The sequence below is a fragment of the Dendrobates tinctorius genome, unplaced genomic scaffold (assembly GCF_039654945.1).
Source record: "Dendrobates tinctorius isolate UK_male_01 unplaced genomic scaffold, ASM3965494v1 ptg000129l, whole genome shotgun sequence".
Lineage (NCBI taxonomy): Eukaryota > Metazoa > Chordata > Amphibia > Anura > Dendrobatidae > Dendrobates > Dendrobates tinctorius.
Genome location: NW_027361797.1, coordinates 44,146,987 through 44,164,037, shown reverse-complemented (window position 1 = coordinate 44,164,037; position 17,051 = coordinate 44,146,987). Strand labels below are relative to the sequence as shown.

The window sequence follows — 17,051 nt, the reverse complement described above, 5'->3', positions numbered from 1 at the left end:
GCGCTGAGTGGTAGTGGTTAAATACTGCAGGTTTGAGGAGAGATACATGAAAGGCATTGGGAATCTTTAGTGAGGCGGGCAATCTTAATTTGTAGGCCACGTCGTTGATGCGACTCAAGACCTCAAAGGGACCAATGTAACGTGGACCTAACTTATAGGAGGGAATTTTCAACCTGATATACCGAGAAGATAGCCAAACTCTATCCCCAGGGCGATACGGAGGAGCGTCAAGCCGTTTTTTGTCGGTATACCTCTTCATCCTGAGGCTGGCACTCTCAAGGGCCTTTTTGGTCTCCCTCCAAAGCTGAGAGAAGTCTACAGACAAGGAGTCCGCTGCCGGTACACCCGAGGTAGGGGACACAGGAAGGGGAATGCCGGGGTGTTGACCAAAAACCACAAAAAAGGGAGATTTAGAGGAAGCTTCACTTGGATGGTTGTTATAGGCGAATTCTGCCCAAGGAAGAAGAGAGACCCAGTCATCTTGGTGAGCATTGGAAAAATGCCGAAGGTAGGATGTCAGTGCCTGATTGACTCGCTCGACCTGACCATTAGACTGGGGATGGTAGGCTGAGGAAAAATCCAAAGTTATCTTCAGCAATCCGCAGAGAGCTCGCCAAAAACGGGAGGTAAACTGGACTCCTCGATCCGAGACGATATGCTGAGGGAAACCATGGAGGCGAAAAACATGGAGCAGGAAGATCTTTGCCAACTCGGGAGCGGTAGGCAGACCAGGTAGTGCGATGAAGTGGGCCATCTTGGAAAATCGATCCACGACCACCAATATAACCGTACATCTCGAAGAGGGAGGTAAATCAGTGACGAAATCCATAGCGATATGTGTCCATGGATTGGCAGGCACAGGTAACGGATTTAGGAGTCCTGAAGGAAGGTGTCGAGGGACTTTGTTCTGGGCACAAGAAGGGCAGGAGGCGATGAAATCCTGGATGTCTCTGTGAAGCGAAGGCCACCAATAATGGCGGGAGATGAGCGCGAGAGTCTTTTTAACCCCCGAATGTCCAGAAAATTTTGACGAGTGACTCCAACGTAGAACCTTCAGTCTATCTCCACTCCGAACAAAGGTCTTACCTGATGGCGGGGAGACCAGGCTTAGTGGTGCTACGGTAAGGATTTTGCCGGGATTGATGAGATGTGCTGGACCCTCCTCCTTATCCACCAACAGGAATGACCGTGATAGGGCATCCACCTTGATGTTCTTATCCCCGGGTCGGAAGTGGAGTTCAAAGTCAAAGCGTTCGAAAAACAATGACCATCTGGTCTGCCGTGGGTTGAGCCTTTGGGCAGACTGAAGGTAGGCCAAATTTTTGTGATCCGTAAAAAGGATGAATGGATGAAGGGCCCCCTCGAGGAGATGGCGCCACTCTTCGAGAGCCATTTTTATGGCCAAGAGTTCTCTATCTCCTACAGCATAGTTACGTTCAGGAGTGGAGAAGGCCTTAGAAAAGAACCCGCAGGTGAGAGCACGGTCAGAGGATGATTTCTGCAGAAGAACTGCTCCTGCTCCCATCAAGGATGCGTCCATCTCGAGAATGAACGGCCTGCAGGTATTCGGACGATGGAGTACTGGAGACTTCGCAAACTCTTGTTTCAGAGCTTCAAAGGCAGCGTTTGCATCGGAGGGCCAATGATTGGGATCAGCTCCCTTGCGGACGAGAGCCGAGATAGGTTTAATCAACGAAGAGAAGTGGGGGATAAATTGCCTATAATAATTGGCAAAACCCAAAAACCGCTGAATTGCCTTTACTCTGTGGGGACGTGGCCAATTGAGAACTGCCGAAACTTTCTCAGGGTCCATCTCTAACCCCGAGTTCGAGACGTTGTTTCCAAAAAAGGGCAATGAAGTTTGCTCAAAGAGGCACTTCTCCAACATGGCAAAAAGATGGTTCTCTGAGACGTTGGAGGACTTGACAAATGTCTCGGCGATGTGTGGCCAGATCGGGGGAGAAGACTAAGATGTCGTCAAGGTAGACTACGACACAGGAGTAGAGGAGATCTCGAAAGACATCATTAACGAGTTCCTGGAATACTGCAGGTGCGTTGCAAAGACCAAATGGCATAACTAAATACTCGTAGTGCCCGTCAGTCACGCGTGTTGAACGCAGTCTTCCACTCGTCCCCAGAGCGTATGCGCACCAAATTATAGGCCCCTCGTAGATCAAGCTTCGTAAACACACGCGCTCCCCTCAAGCGATCAAAGAGCTCAGAGATGAGGGGCAGTGGATATTTGTTCTTCACCGTGATACGATTCAGGCCTCGATAATCGATGCACGGACGCAGTGACCCATCCTTTTTCATTACGAAAAAGAAGCCTGCTCCTGCAGGGGACGAAGACTTCCGAATGGAGCCTCGGGCCAGGTTGTCTTGGATGTATTCAGACATGGCTTGGGTCTCTGCTGAGGAGAGAGGATAAATCCTTCCACGAGGAGGAGTGGTACCTGGAACGAGCTGAATAGGGCAATCGTAGGGGCGGTGCGGAGGAAGAGTATCGGCCTCTCTCTTATCAAAAACATCCAAAAAGGCACTGTAAGCCGCCGGCAATCCAGAGGGAACAAGGGGAGACCGGGGAATACCCACGGGACGCACCAACAGCAGACACCGAGCCCGACAAGACTCCCCCCAGCATAAGATGCTGCCGCTATGCCAATCTGAGGTGGGCTCGTGGAGCCGCAGCCAGGGGAGACCGAGGAGGATTGGATGGGAAATACCCGCTAAGACATAAAACATAATTTTCTCCTTGTGCAGAGCCCCTACTTGCAACTCTACCTCATGAGTGACAAGAGTAACCGTCTCTAGCAGGGGTCAACCATCTACGGATGCGAGAACCTGAGGATTCTCCAAGGACCTTACAGGAACAGAAAATTTGTTGACCTCCTCAAGTCTAATAAAATTCCCAGCGGCCCCCGAGTCCACGTAGGCCTCTAGAGAAGCCCGTTTCCCACCAACATGCAAAAGGACAGACAGAGTGAGGGGTAGAGAGGTATCACAAACGCCCAGGAAGGCCTCTCTTACCTGGCCTAGGCGGAGGAGTTTTCCGGACAAGTTCGGAGCAAATGGGCCCCGCTACCGCAGTAGAAACAAAGACCCTGGAGGCTTCTCTCCCTGCGACGCTGGTAAGCGAGTTTCAGGCGGTCTACCTGCATATGTTCGGGTGCAGAGGCAGAGGAGGGGATCCTGGGTCAAGGACTGAGTGGCCTGCGAACAGAAGACAATGGACGGGAAACCCTTCTCTCCCTGGCCCGTTCCTGAAACCGGAGATCTATCCGAGTAGCTAGGGAAATCAAATCTTCTAGCGCTGTAGGGGTATCCAGACCAGCGAGCTCATCCTTTATACGACTCGAGAGGCCTCGCCAGAAGGCGCCCACCAACGTCTCGTTATTCCAACCTAAGTCGGAGGACAGGGTCCTAAACTGTATGGCGTACTGGCCCACGGTTAGAGAACCTTGGCAGAGGTTAAACAAAGCCTCAGTGGTGGAGGCTAAACGACCCGGTTTGTCAAAAACCCGACGGAAAGTGTCCAGAAAAACGGATAACTGAGTAACCACAGGGTCATCACGCTCCCAGAGAGGATTGACCCAAGCCAGAGCATCCCCCTCTAGGTGAGAGATGATGAAGGCCACTTTGGCTCGGTCAGTGGGGTACTGCTGGGGCAGTAATTCAAAATGAAGGCGGCATTGATTTATAAATCCCCGGCAAAAATTGGCATCACCGCTATACCAGGGTGGTTTGGCCAATCGTGGAGGAGGATGGGAACCCGCAGCAGGAGGAGCAGAGGCGGCCGACTGCAAGGAAAGCAACCGACCGTCTACTGAGGCCATGTAGCTGAGGATATGCGACTGGGTGTCACGCTGCTGCGCCAATTCTTGTTGCAAGCCAGCCAACTGGGTGGTGTTACCAGGGTCAGAGGATTGGAGAGCGGAGAGACGCGAGTCCATGGTTTTCATAAAGGACATCATGCGCGGCTGGTTCTCCCGAAGGAAAACCAACTCCTTTTGGGCAGCCATGGCTCCAGCGGGGTCCATGGCCTGTCTAACTGTTACGGTTGCTGTAGCAGAGAGGGAAGAAGGAGCAACCCGGAAGTGGACCCTCTGGGTCACGGCTCCAGAGCCCCAGAGGGCGAGCGCCCAGGTGAGGACCACCCCCTATACAGGGAGTGTTAGGGGCAGACCCCCAGGGGATGGAATTGCGACAGCCGGAACCAAAGGGACGACTGGGGCTTAAGACCGGAGTGGAGGCACAGGCAGGTCCGTAGAGAGAGCACGGAGGACCACAGAGACCGTGGATAATGGGCAGCATGCAGGACCGGAGCGCAGCGGGAGGCAAGAGCTGGAGACTGCAAAAGAGGAAGCACAGATATAACACCGAGCGAACGGCAAGGCAGACAAGCAGGGATGATCAGAGGAAAGGACGGAAGGACGGACGGAGCAGGACAGGGAGGATACCAGGACCCAAGGAGGCAAGGAAAGGCTGGAGCACAGGGGAAGAGTAATCAGAGGCAGCACTAGCAGCGGCAAGTCAGTCAAGCAGAGACACAGAGGACAGTGCAGACAGAAGCGTTAGGATGGGGGGCCTGAGACACAGAGACCGCTGCCAAGAGACAGCGTCACCGCAATCGTAGACAGGTGTCTTACCAGTCCAGACGCCGGCCATAAGTAGCAATGGGCGCCGCCATGTTGGAGGCGGGGCCATGTGCGTCACACTACCCAGGAGGCTGCGCGGCAGGAGGACGGCAGTGCGCAGGTGCCCGACGCCGAGGGAGCCGGAGGCCGGGCGCGGGGACGCGCTGGAGAGCAGGAGCGCGCCGGGAGGTGCGCGCAGGGGAACAGGTAAGGGCCGGGGCCGTGACACCCTTGTAGACTGTGAGCCCTCATGGGCAGGGTCTTCTCTCCTCCAGTACCAGTCAGTCACTTGTACTTGTTTTTATTATGTACAGTATATCCCTTTTCACATGTAAAGCACCATAGAATAAATGTTGCTATAACAATAACTACTTTGACAAAGTATCTCATACAATCCTTATTGAAAAAATGACTAAGTATGGAATGGACAAGGCAACTGTTAGGTGGATTCATAACTGGCTTAGTGATCGGACCCAAAGAGTGGTCGTAAATGGCTGCACATCCAGTTGGAAGAATGTCTCAAGTGGGGTACCACAGGGCTCTGTCCTGGGCCCTGTATTGTTCAACATCTTTATCAACGATTTAGATGAAGGAATTGAGGGTAAACTGATTAAATTTGCTGATGACACAAAGCTAGGAGGGATAGCTAATACTAGAGAAGAGAGAGAGCGGATTCAAAAAGATATAAATAAACTGGAGAAGTGGGCAGCAACTAACAGAATGGTTTTTAACAGGGAAAAATGCAAAGTACTACATCCGGGCAGTAGAAATGAAAAAAGCATATACAGAATGGGAGGAATAGGGCTAAGCAACAGCACATGTGAAAAAGACTTGGGTATACTAATAGATCACAGACTGAATATGAGTCAACAGTGTGATGCAGCAGCAAAAAAGGCAAATGCAATTCTAGGATGTATTAACAGAAGCATACAGTCTAGATCACGTGAAGTCATTATTTCCCTCTACTCCTCTTTGGTCAGACCTCATCTGGAATATTATGTCCAGTTTTGGGCACCACATTTTAAAAAAGACATCAACAAACTGGAGCAAGTTCAGAAAAGAGCGACCAGAATGGTGACCGGTCTGTAAACCCTGTCTTATGAGGAAAGGTTGCAGGATTTGGGAATGTTTAGTTTGCAAAAGAGAAGACTGAGAGGAGACTTAATAGCTGTCTACAAATATCTAAAGGGATGTCACATTGTAGAAGGATCAACTTTATTCTCATTTGCACAAGGAAAGACTAGAATCAATGGGATGAAACTGAATGGGAGGAGACACAGATTAGATATTAGAAAAAACTTTTTGACAGTTAGAGTGATCAATGAGTGGAACAAGCTGCCACGAGAAGTGGTGAGTTCTCCTTCAATGGAAGTCTTCAAACAGAGGCTAGACAGACATCTGTCTGGGATGATTTAGTGAATCCTGCTTTGAGCAGGGGGTTGGACCAGATGGCCCAGGAGGTCCCTTCCAACTCTACGATTCTATGATTCTATGATTCTATGATTCTAAATAATAATATTGATGTGCATCTGCCATAGAAAGGACCATTAGGCGGCCATCACTATTTGTAGGGAGCCATCAGGTGGCCCTCCCTATTGTCAGTGGGCTAACAGACAGCATTCACTCTAAATTTAGAGGGCCACCAGACAGCCTGCACTAACCATTTATGGAGGGCTAGCAGACAGATATACTTTGAGTAGCCATATATTACTACTGCAATATAATTTATCCATCTGAGGTGGGCAAATTTTCTTTTTCGTATTAATACTGTAAAGTTTGAAACTTGGAGGGACAGTAGGCGGCTCTCACTGTTTTTAGATGGCTAGTAGGCATCTTGTGGATCGATGAGACCAAGATAGAGTTTTTTGGTAAAGCACATAATTCTACTGAGGTCTACAAATAACAATACAGTAGTTACAGTGAAATATTGTGGAGGTTCAGAGATATTTTGGAGTTGTTTTCCTGCCTCTGGCCCTGAGTGCCTTGACTGTGTGCAAGGTATCATGAAATGTGAAGATTCCCAAAGGATTTTAGGTTGCAATATAGTGACTGGGGTCTGAAAGCTGAGTTTGCATCCTAGGTTATGGGTCTTCCAGTAGGACAATGACCCCAAACATACTTATAGAAGCACCCAGAAATAGATGGAAACAAAGCGTTTGAGAGTTTAGAAGTGACAATTCCAGCTCCTGTAGCGTAAAGTGTCCACCACTACCTCTTACATACAGATGCTAGAGAGAAACTGTGAATGGACACATTAAATCAGTTAACTTTGCCTGCTTTAATGAATTTCTGAGTACAGAACATGATAAAAAACATGAATCGGTCAATGAGTCCATAGATAAAAAAAAAGCAGCTGGAAGGCTTAGAATTTATAAGGCAGTAATCCCTGACTAGATGCCTGTCATACGCTATCCCTGCTGCCACATCTCACCATAGTTGAAGTGCAGATAAGAGCGGTATTATTATAACATTATAGAATTTATTTGAATTAGCCCTGAAAAAAGTGATTAGATAATGTAGCAACATCAAGTCCTGTTATGTGCATGATAGCGTGGCAAATACTGCCTCTGATCGGCGGTAAAATCATTATCACTGGTCAGAGATCTGTGGTTCCCACATGGTCAAATAACAGTGTGAGCCTGCAATTGTGATCAGAGGTAAAAAGTTTACCTCCAGTCACTGGCGTCGGCTGATGGGACTACTACTCCGATCAGCATACGCCTGCTGAGTATTCATCAGTCGGTGCTTGCGTTCTACTAAAGTAATGAAAAAAAACTGGACTTGGGTTCCCCTCTTGCTGTTATTAGCGGCAGCAGGCGTAGGCTGATGGGAGTAGTAGCGACACCAATGCGAAACACGCTTTGGGGGAACGTGGCTGCAGTTCAGGCAGGATAGACACAATGAGTTAATACTTTTTTTGAATCTACCGTTTTTTAACATGCATTATGTCCAATATGAGTTTTCTATATTCTTACAATCACTGATAGACATTAGACTATGGTCCAATTACATTAGCACTGAACATATTTTACCCATTTGGGCAACAGAATGCATCAATTTAGTTTAGGGGCATTTGTTTATTGATTTGTCTTTGATAATCATGAATTTGTAACACTAGAGGAATTCTCAATTTGTATGACTTACAATTTATCATGTCCTGACATATTCTTCAGCCTATTTACCTAGAGATTTAATCACTGATTTGTGTATGAACCCATAATACTCATAAACTGTTATTTATTTATATTATTGTAACTTTGTGTAAAAATAAAATTTTGTAATATCTTTTAGCATATTTGACTCTGGTTCTCTTTGTAAATCGTATCATGATAAGTCACTAATATATAGGTACGTTAATAATGTGGAACTGGTAGCTTTGTAATCCTCGGTGTCTGTAGCATGTGTTTCATCCAAAGGTCTGACTGGGTCCCAGGTTCCACAATGTTCAGTGTGCTGTCAAGGAAATGTAGCGTCCCTGGCGACAAGCACTTGTACATGTGTCCATGGTTAAATGGACCTCCCAGTAACAATGTTGGTCAGGTCACGACTGATGTTATGGGACACATGCTTGTGTAAGGCGGGGACGGCACACCGGGAGAAATAGTGGTGGCTGGGGACCGAGGGATGGCCACCGCTATGAGGTTGCAGAAAGGTTCCATCTTCACAAGCCTAAACGGCAACATTTCCCGGGCAAGCACTGTAAATCTGGCCGATTAGTATTGTAGCCTGAGGGTGGGTAGCTGCATATTTACGCTTGCGTTCCAATGACTGGGATAGAGACAACTCAACACTGCGTTGGGACAAAGACATGGATGTGGTTGATGACGGTGGTGGCAAGTGGACAACAACAGGTGCAGGGTGGGAGGCATCTTCACCTAAATCACTAACAGGGGATTGGCGTGCACGTAGAACAGGGGAAGAGACAGTGGTGTGAACCACAGATGCTGTTTCAAGACCCTAGTGTTTGGCCCAAGTAGTTGGGTGCTTTGCTTGCATGTGCCTGTGCATGCTGGTGGTAATTAGGTTAGTAGTTGGGCTGCTCCTGCTGATGGCATGTTGCAAATGGCCTTTTTTGGGTTAACTGGACTGTCTTTAAAAAAGCACCAGATTCAAACACACCAAACATTTGGCTTGGCAACTTCACCCATGTTCATGCTCTGGGGAACAGTTGCTTCGCTTGTGTCTCTGGCCACCCCACTGCCTCTTCCTGCCTGTTGTGGTCCTGTTGATCACTCCCTATTTGCGCTGTAGTCCTCGCTCTGCATGTCATCTTCCCAGGTTGGGTCAGTGACTTCATTGTCCACCACCTCGTCTTCCTTTTCCCCACCCTGGCCCTCCTCCTGACTTGCTGACATAACAACATCACTTATTGTCAATTGTGTCTCATCATCCAGCTCTTGCAACAATAATTGCATTTTACCACCATCGCCTTCTTGTTAGCGCAGCTGCTCAAATATTTGAGCATTGCTACATGTGATCTCCTCATGTCCCACTTGAAACAGACAGGGCAAGAGGCCAGTATCTATAAATGGAAATGTGAACTGATCTTCAGATCACTTGTCTCCAGGGACTCGGCATGGTGGTAGCAAGGGTGAGCATTATGCGGTCTAGAATCATGGCTACTGAGACTGGATCATGTAAAAGAAAGGGTGGTGCTGGCACACTGACTGAAAGCATTGTCTGCTATCCATCCAACAACCTTTTCGCAGGGGTCTACATTAAATTCTATGGGGGTGGATGCATTATACTATATGATAGGGCTATATTATATTCTATGGGGGCTGCATTATACTATATGAAGGGGCTGCATTATATTCTATGGAGAGGGCTACATTATATCCTTTTGGTGTCTGCATTATACCCTATGAGGGGGCTGCATTATACTCTATGGTGAGGCTACATTATATTTTATGGGGGGCTGCATTATACTATATGAGAGGGGTTGCATTATATTCTATGGTGGGGCTGCATTATATTCTATGGTGAGGCTGTATTATACTCTGAGGGGGCTACATTATATTCTGTGGGGTGGCTGCATTATTCTATATGGGGTGACTGCATTATGATCTATGAGGGGACTACATTATATTATGTGGGGTGGCTGCATTATATTATGTGGGGTGGCTGCATTAAACTCTATGGGGTAGCTGCATTATACTATATGGGGTGGCTGTATTAAACTCTATGGGGTAGCTGCATTATACTATAAGGGGGCTGCATTATACTCTATTGGACTATGGGCAGTCCATTATACTATATGTACTACATGGGACCTGCATTATACTGTATTGAGGACTATGGGGAATACATTATACTATAAGAAGAACTATGGGGTGCACTGTACTATGAGAAGTGAATTCTACTACATGGAGGACTATGGGGGTGCATTATACTATATCGAGGACTATGAAGAGTGTATTATACTATAAGGTGAACTGAGGAGTGTATTTTAATATATGGAAAACTATGAGGCGTGTATTATATTATATGGAGGACTATGAGGAGTGCATTATACTATATGGAGGACTATGGGCAGTGAATTATACTATATGGAGGACTATAGGGCACATTATATGGCGGACTCTGGGGGACATTATAGTATATAGAGGACTATGGGGTGTGCATTATACTATATGGAGAACTGCGGGGTTCATTATACTATGTGGAGGTCTATGTGGTGTATTATACTAAACAAGCAAAATGCTGCTTATTCATCGAGAGATTGGCTTGTTTATGCTGGAACAAAAATCATTGTTCTCATCAGCACATTGCCCTGTGAAAACTGCAGATGTGCTGCAGAGAACATGATACTGTATGGGGGGAGATTGATCTAATAATGATTGTTCTTTCCCCATTATTCTTCCTCGGCCATTGGAAAGAGGTTGGAAACAAGCGTTGAACAACTTTAATATTGTCAATCACACTCGTTTAGTGGCCAGAACTCAGCGCATGTAACTAGAACCAAAATGTTTCTGTGTGCTGTGCAATATGTCAGCAAATGGGGCCCCATTTTAAACTTTTGCCCAGGGCCCCACTTTGCCTAAAATCGCCCCTGCGTATGTGTCATGGATGGGCAAGTTTCTAGTGCTCCAGCAACAGGCGTAGTTGCACCTGCCACACGTCCTCGACATCGGAGTGCACCATCACCAGCATTTTCACTTCCTCATCCCTTAACGCATGCCTTACGCATTTTGCAGTTGCTAGGTCTCTTGAAACAAAGTTTATTTTTAACCCCCAAAAAAATTGGTCACCTACAGCAAGTGAGTTGTAATGTAACAGAAAGAACTCAAAACTGTATGGATGACAATCAAATTCAATCCAGAAAAATGTTTCAGTGCCTTTTCTCAGTTTTAGAGATCACAGAAATGTTCACAGACCACATAACACTGTATGTCTGAGAAATGGAAGCCTGCACATTTTTTTAAAAGCTTTTTAGCAGTTTTAGAGATCACATTTACTGCACTTTGCGGAATAGTGTATGGCTGAGAAATGTAGCTCAGGAAAATGTTTCAATGATTTTTGGGTGTGTTATATAGCACAAAAAGAACCTCAAATTATAATACTTAATGAATCAAAATATATTAAATTTTTTGAGCCCCCACAGAAATGCAGTTATATATTTAACAACAGACTGCATTGACCTAATCCCTGTCTACAAACTGGATTCTGTCACTCTACCTGATCCTGCAATTTTCTCTTCATTCCTAGGCTAGATGCAGATTGTGTGTGATACAAACGATTAGCCCTTAGAAGGGCTGTTAGTATGATGGCTCAGCTTCAGCACCTGTATCAACACTACAGGCCTCTGATTCGTTATAGTGTGCACACAGGCCTAAACAAGCACTCTCCCTCCAATACGAAGTGTCACAGAGCTGTGCAATGGTGTCAGTGTGCCAAGCCAGGTGGCACCTGTCCTTTTATAAACCTCTGATCATGTCACACAGCCAGCCAATCACAGTAATGCCACAACCAAGGTGGCTATGGCATTACATTGACTCACAGGCAATCCCCGCATGCTTATTGACTGCATAACAGGCCCCAAAGATGCGGGGCGGGGATTCGAGTTTGAACTCAAGCAACGCCCATTGCTTGCAGAGTAACGAGCACATCCAAGCACCGTGATACTCATGTGATAACCCTAAGTAGCACTCCTACTTATCCAACTTCAGCCTAAGTTTCCATGATGAGTTTTTGGTGAGAATTTTTTTTTACTCTGCATATTTTTGAAAATATGCAAGTAACCTTTTAACTTAATGAGTGCACAAATGGTGCAGAAAATTTTCAACATTTAAAACTCACCAAAAACTCATCGTGGTAATGTAACCTAAAGGGAATCTGTCACCAGGTTTTTGCTATCTAATCTGAGAACAGCATAATATAAGAAAAGAGACCCTGAGATTCCAAGGATGTGTCACTTTGTTTACTGGGTGCAGCAGTTGTGACACAGAGTTCTTAGATGTTGCAAGTAGAGTTGAGCGACTTTGGTCGGATCGGGTTTCGTGAAACCCGAATGAAACAAAATAAGTTTCAGATGAAACTCGTCCGACTAGAGCAAAACAAAGTCGGAGCTTCGTCCGAAACCCGACCCCAATGCAAGTCAATGGGAAATAAAAGTCGGACGAAACTCCGACTTTTTTTGCTCTAGTCGGACGAGTTTCATCTGAAACTTATTTTGTTTCATTCGGGTTTCACGAAACCCGATCCGACCAAAGTCGCTCAACTTTAGTTGCAAGTAGCAGAGCTCAGAAAGCTAACCCTGCCCACATCAGACCTTTTAATATACATTGTCTACTAACAGTGAGCTGCTGATCAGTGGAGGGGGCGTGGTCACGCTAGCAGTTGCGTGAGCTGCAGTCCAGGCGGTGATAATGCCGTAGTGGTAAAATATTCAAGTAAACAACAGCACACAGTCTAATAAGTGACACATCCTTGAAATCTGTGTTTCAAACCCTCTCCTGCTGCTGTCTTCAGATTACATAGAAAAAAGCTGCTGACAGAATCCCTTTAAATTAGGGATATGCACACAATGTTTTATTCAGGTGGATTTCACAGCAGAAATCATCTGGAAAACTTAGCAGAAAATGCTAAAAAAAAAATCAACATATACATTTCTAGGTAGATTGACTTCCTATTCATATGAACTTTAGCCTTAGAACTTCTTTTAACTGCTTCAGGTTTCAAAAAGACGCCAAACGGCTAAAAGAAGTCACCTGACCGCTCTAGGTGCGTTTTCTGCTTGGAGGATGTTCTTTACTTTACAATACAAGTTAATGGAAAAGTTCAAAAGATGCCCATACATATTTCCAAGTATTTTGCCATTGTTTTTGCATTAAAAATAATTAAAAATAACACTAGCGGTTTTTTAATTATTCAACTGAGAAAAAAATTCCAGAAAAAGACAGCAAAAATATGTCACAAAAACCTAGGGAAAAAACCTAAAAAAAATAAATGAAAATAAACACCGGCAGCCAATACCATATTGAAAAAACACCCAGGAAAAGATAGATAAAAATGACACTAGACACTTCAGGACAAAAAAGTGCCACTGTTTCCTGAAGCATCTTCTGCTTAAAAAAAACTGCAGGTCCGCTTGCACATACCCCTACTGCTATTAGTCACCGGTCACCCACAAAATGTAATATTGATACCTGTATATATCTCTATTATTTCTCTACAGTGACCAAGTTCAGACAAATGTATGAAAAGTAGGTATCCGTTAAAAAAATAAATATATATTTATAAACTGTGTGGGATCCATTTTTTTGTGCACCTATAGATGTCAATGGACAAGTTTCATCCAAAAATTGAAAAATGTCAGTTCTGCTCATCTGAACCTGGCCTAATAAATAATAACCTCAATAATCATAAATAAACAAATCAAGTATAATTTATTTACTTGGAATCTGTCACTTACTTTGTACAAGAGCCATGGCCTTATCAATATCCTCAGGAGATAAAATGTCTGTAATTGACGTCATTGTGCTACAAGTATATAGAGAAGAAAAGAAAGTTTACAACTGTAAAAACTCCAAAACTTTTTAAAAGTGGCGTAACTACAAAGTTATGGGCCCCGGTGCAAACTTTCAAATGGGCCCCCCAGTGCCAAAAAACACACACATCTCTGCTCCATACACCTCGTACACACGCGGCTCCACTCTGTACACCTTGTACATGCTCCGCTCACCTCATACACACACGGCTGCACTCCGTACACACACGGCTCTGCTCCGTACACCTCGTACACACACGGCTGTGCTCTGTACACCTCATACACACACGGCTGAGCACCGTACACACACGGCTCCGCTCCGTACACCTCGTGCACACGGCTCCGCTCACCTCGTACACTCACGGCTCCTCTCCGTACACCTCGTACACACACGGCTCTGCTCACCTCGTACACACACGGCCCCGCTCCGTACACCTTGCACACACACGGCTCCACTCCATACACCTCGCACACACACGGCTCCGCTCACCTCGCACACACATGGCTCCGCTCCATACACCTCGTACACACACGGCTCCGCTCCGTACACCTCGCACACACACGGCTCCTCTCCGTACACCTCGTACACACACGGCTCCGCTCACCTCGTACACACACGGCTCCGCTCTGTACACCTTGCACACACACGGCTCCGCTCACTTCGCACACACATGGCTCCGCTCCATACACCTCGTACACACACGGCTCCGCTCCGTACACCTCGCACACGGCTGAGCACCGTACACACACGGCTCCGCTCCGTACACCTCGTACACACACGGCTCCACTCTGTACACCTCGTACACACACGGCTCCGCTCCGTAAACCTCGTACACACACGGCTCCGCTCCGTACACCTCATACACACACTGCTCCCCTCTGTATACCTCGTACACACATGGCTGCACTCCGTACACACACAGTTTCACTTCCACTTCGCACAGACGGCTCCGCTCCGTACATCTCGTACACACACGGCTCCGCTCCGTACATCTCGTACACACACGGCTGCACTCCGTACACCTCATACACACACGGCTCCGCTCTGTACACCTCGTACACACACGGCTGCGCTCCATACACCTCGTACACACACAGCTCCGCTCCATACACTTCGTACATACGGCTCCTCTCCATACACATACAGCTACCCACACCTCATATACACACGGCTCTGCTACATCCGCCCTGTAAACCCCTCACCCCACACATAAACTTACTCTCATCCACCGGACTCAAGTTAGTCTGCAGTTAGCTATTAGCTATTAGTTAGCTATTAGATTTTTATGAGAAGTTCAATTTGAAAAGAGGTACCCTGGACCACTAGTAGTGAAAGTGACCAGCTCAATGACATGAATAATGTTTGCCAAAAAAATGATTGGTGAACTTATCATGAAAATCTAATAGCTAACTAATAGCTAACTGCAGACTATCTTGAGTCCGGTCCTCATCCAGCAGTGCACCATGACAACCAGCACAGCGGAGTCCTGCAGACACTGATTGCTGTGAAAACAGGACCTGTGATGAGGTCACGGGAGGGGAGGAGTCAGGTGGTCACATGATCAGGGGGCCTCAGACAGAGGCCCCTGATCATGTGACCCCCTGACTCCTCCCCTCCTGTGACCTCATCACAGGTCCTGTGCGCACAGAGCAGCCAATCAAAGAACGGAGCTGTACAGCCAATGAGCGGCTGCAGCTCCGTGATCGAGCCCCTGAGATCTCAGTGCCCCGCCACAGCTGCGACCGCTGCGACTGCTGTAGTTCCACCCCTGCTTTTTACTCTTCTGCTTCACAGATTAGAGTGACGGTAAATAACTGAGAGAGGAAAAGGAAAATTTTCCAAATTTCTTATTCTAACCCAGTGTCAGTTGGTCACAAATGTACATACATTACAAGACACTTAAATATGAGATTAAAGGGATTGTCCAGTCTTGGGACAAAAAGTCTGCAAGTATCATATACATTCAGCCACGTGACCCCCGACTTGCACAGGCAATATCGGGGAATAGTGATCGCATCCACACCGCACCCTACCACAGTTCGGCAATCTGTAGTCAGAGTGACTATAAACCTCTGTCATGAACCTGAAAAAAAAGCCCTTTAATACATTTTTTGTGCTAAAGATAAAATTACTTGAGTGGTACCTATAATATCTTACCAGAAAAACCATTCATCTAGCAGGTTTGTCAACTTGTCTGATTAAAGATCCTCTGGCAACGGAAAACTTGAACTGGTATTTTTTTCTAATTTGCCTGTAAATGTATTGCTTGTATCTTACTTTTGCCTTTTTTTGACATAAAAACATATAACATCACTTACATTTTCCCTACCTCAGTGCCACAGTATATTTTTGCTGTACATCAGTATACTCACCTGTCACTTGTATTCTCGATGTAGTAGATATTCTGTTATACTGACGGCTCATCGCCCTCTATATATACACCACATATAGGGCGGAACACATTAAAGAACAAAACAAGTGACAAAGTTATTATCTGTTGGAGGAAGATTAATAGCCCTGATTACATCATATCTGATTACAAGTCCTTCTACAAGTAGCTGAGAAATACAGACAAAAGGCATAAGTGTAAGAATGATCTGCACCCCCTGAAAATCATATCATAATTGCTTTGTATTGTGCTAAGAAATGCATCAACATAGCTGTTTATGCATTTATATTACAAGTGTGCTGTGAAAACTATGGCCAACTGCAGGAATTTTGGTAAGAAAAGACAATTATTGGGAAGCTCAGGGAGGAACCATCTATATAAGGGGTTGTTGAAGTCTACTACACCAGAGTGCCTATAGTTACACACAAGTGAACATCAGTCCCAATGTTAATCTATGGGGCAGCTCCCATCAGCCGATTTTTTTCTCGGCCGTATTATACGTGCTGAGAAAATCGCAGCATGCTGCGATTTGCACCATATTGCTCCCATAAAACCCCAATGCAAGTCTATGGTAGGGAGAAAAATACAGATTACACATGGACCAGACGTACCGGTGTCCTTTGCAAAAGCCGGCAATTCAGTGCGCTGTACAGTAAAATCACACTGACATGTTTAATAAAGAATAGAATGAATAGATACTGTATATACACATAGAATACATCTTACAGATGCTCCTTTTCTGGAGTGACTGGGGGCAGATGTTTGTAGGTGGGTGGGTAATAACCATGGTTCCTTCCTAGGCTATTAATATCTGTCCTCACTCACTGGCTTTCCCTCTCTGGCGGAGAAAATTGCGCGGGAGCCCACGCAATATTTTTCCTCGATTATAGCTTTAAATTTGACCCTTAGAGTTCCAAATTTTTCCTAACACAAACTAATAAATGTAGTAAACACTAACATATATAAATCGTTTTGATATGACATGGTTTACTATATGTAAACCTTGTGTCATATCATATCGGGTTCGGGAATGATTTT

The 17,051-nt window shown here is 45.9% G+C and overlaps 1 protein-coding gene across 1 annotated transcript in view; it reads right to left on the bottom strand.

Moving 5' to 3' along the window:
• Positions 1-16,046, bottom strand: part of LOC141047775 (parvalbumin beta-like) — a 32,998-nt gene extending 16,952 nt beyond the window's left edge. Inside the window, exons 1-2 of the mRNA XM_073543062.1 lie at positions 15,997-16,046; positions 13,549-13,616 (exon numbers count right to left, since the gene is read on the bottom strand). Of these exons, the coding sequence (XP_073399163.1) occupies positions 13,549-13,612 (64 nt within the window). The 5' untranslated portion in view covers positions 13,613-13,616; positions 15,997-16,046. The remainder of the gene's footprint in view (positions 1-13,548; positions 13,617-15,996) is intronic.
• Positions 16,047-17,051: the final 1,005 nt, after the last annotated feature.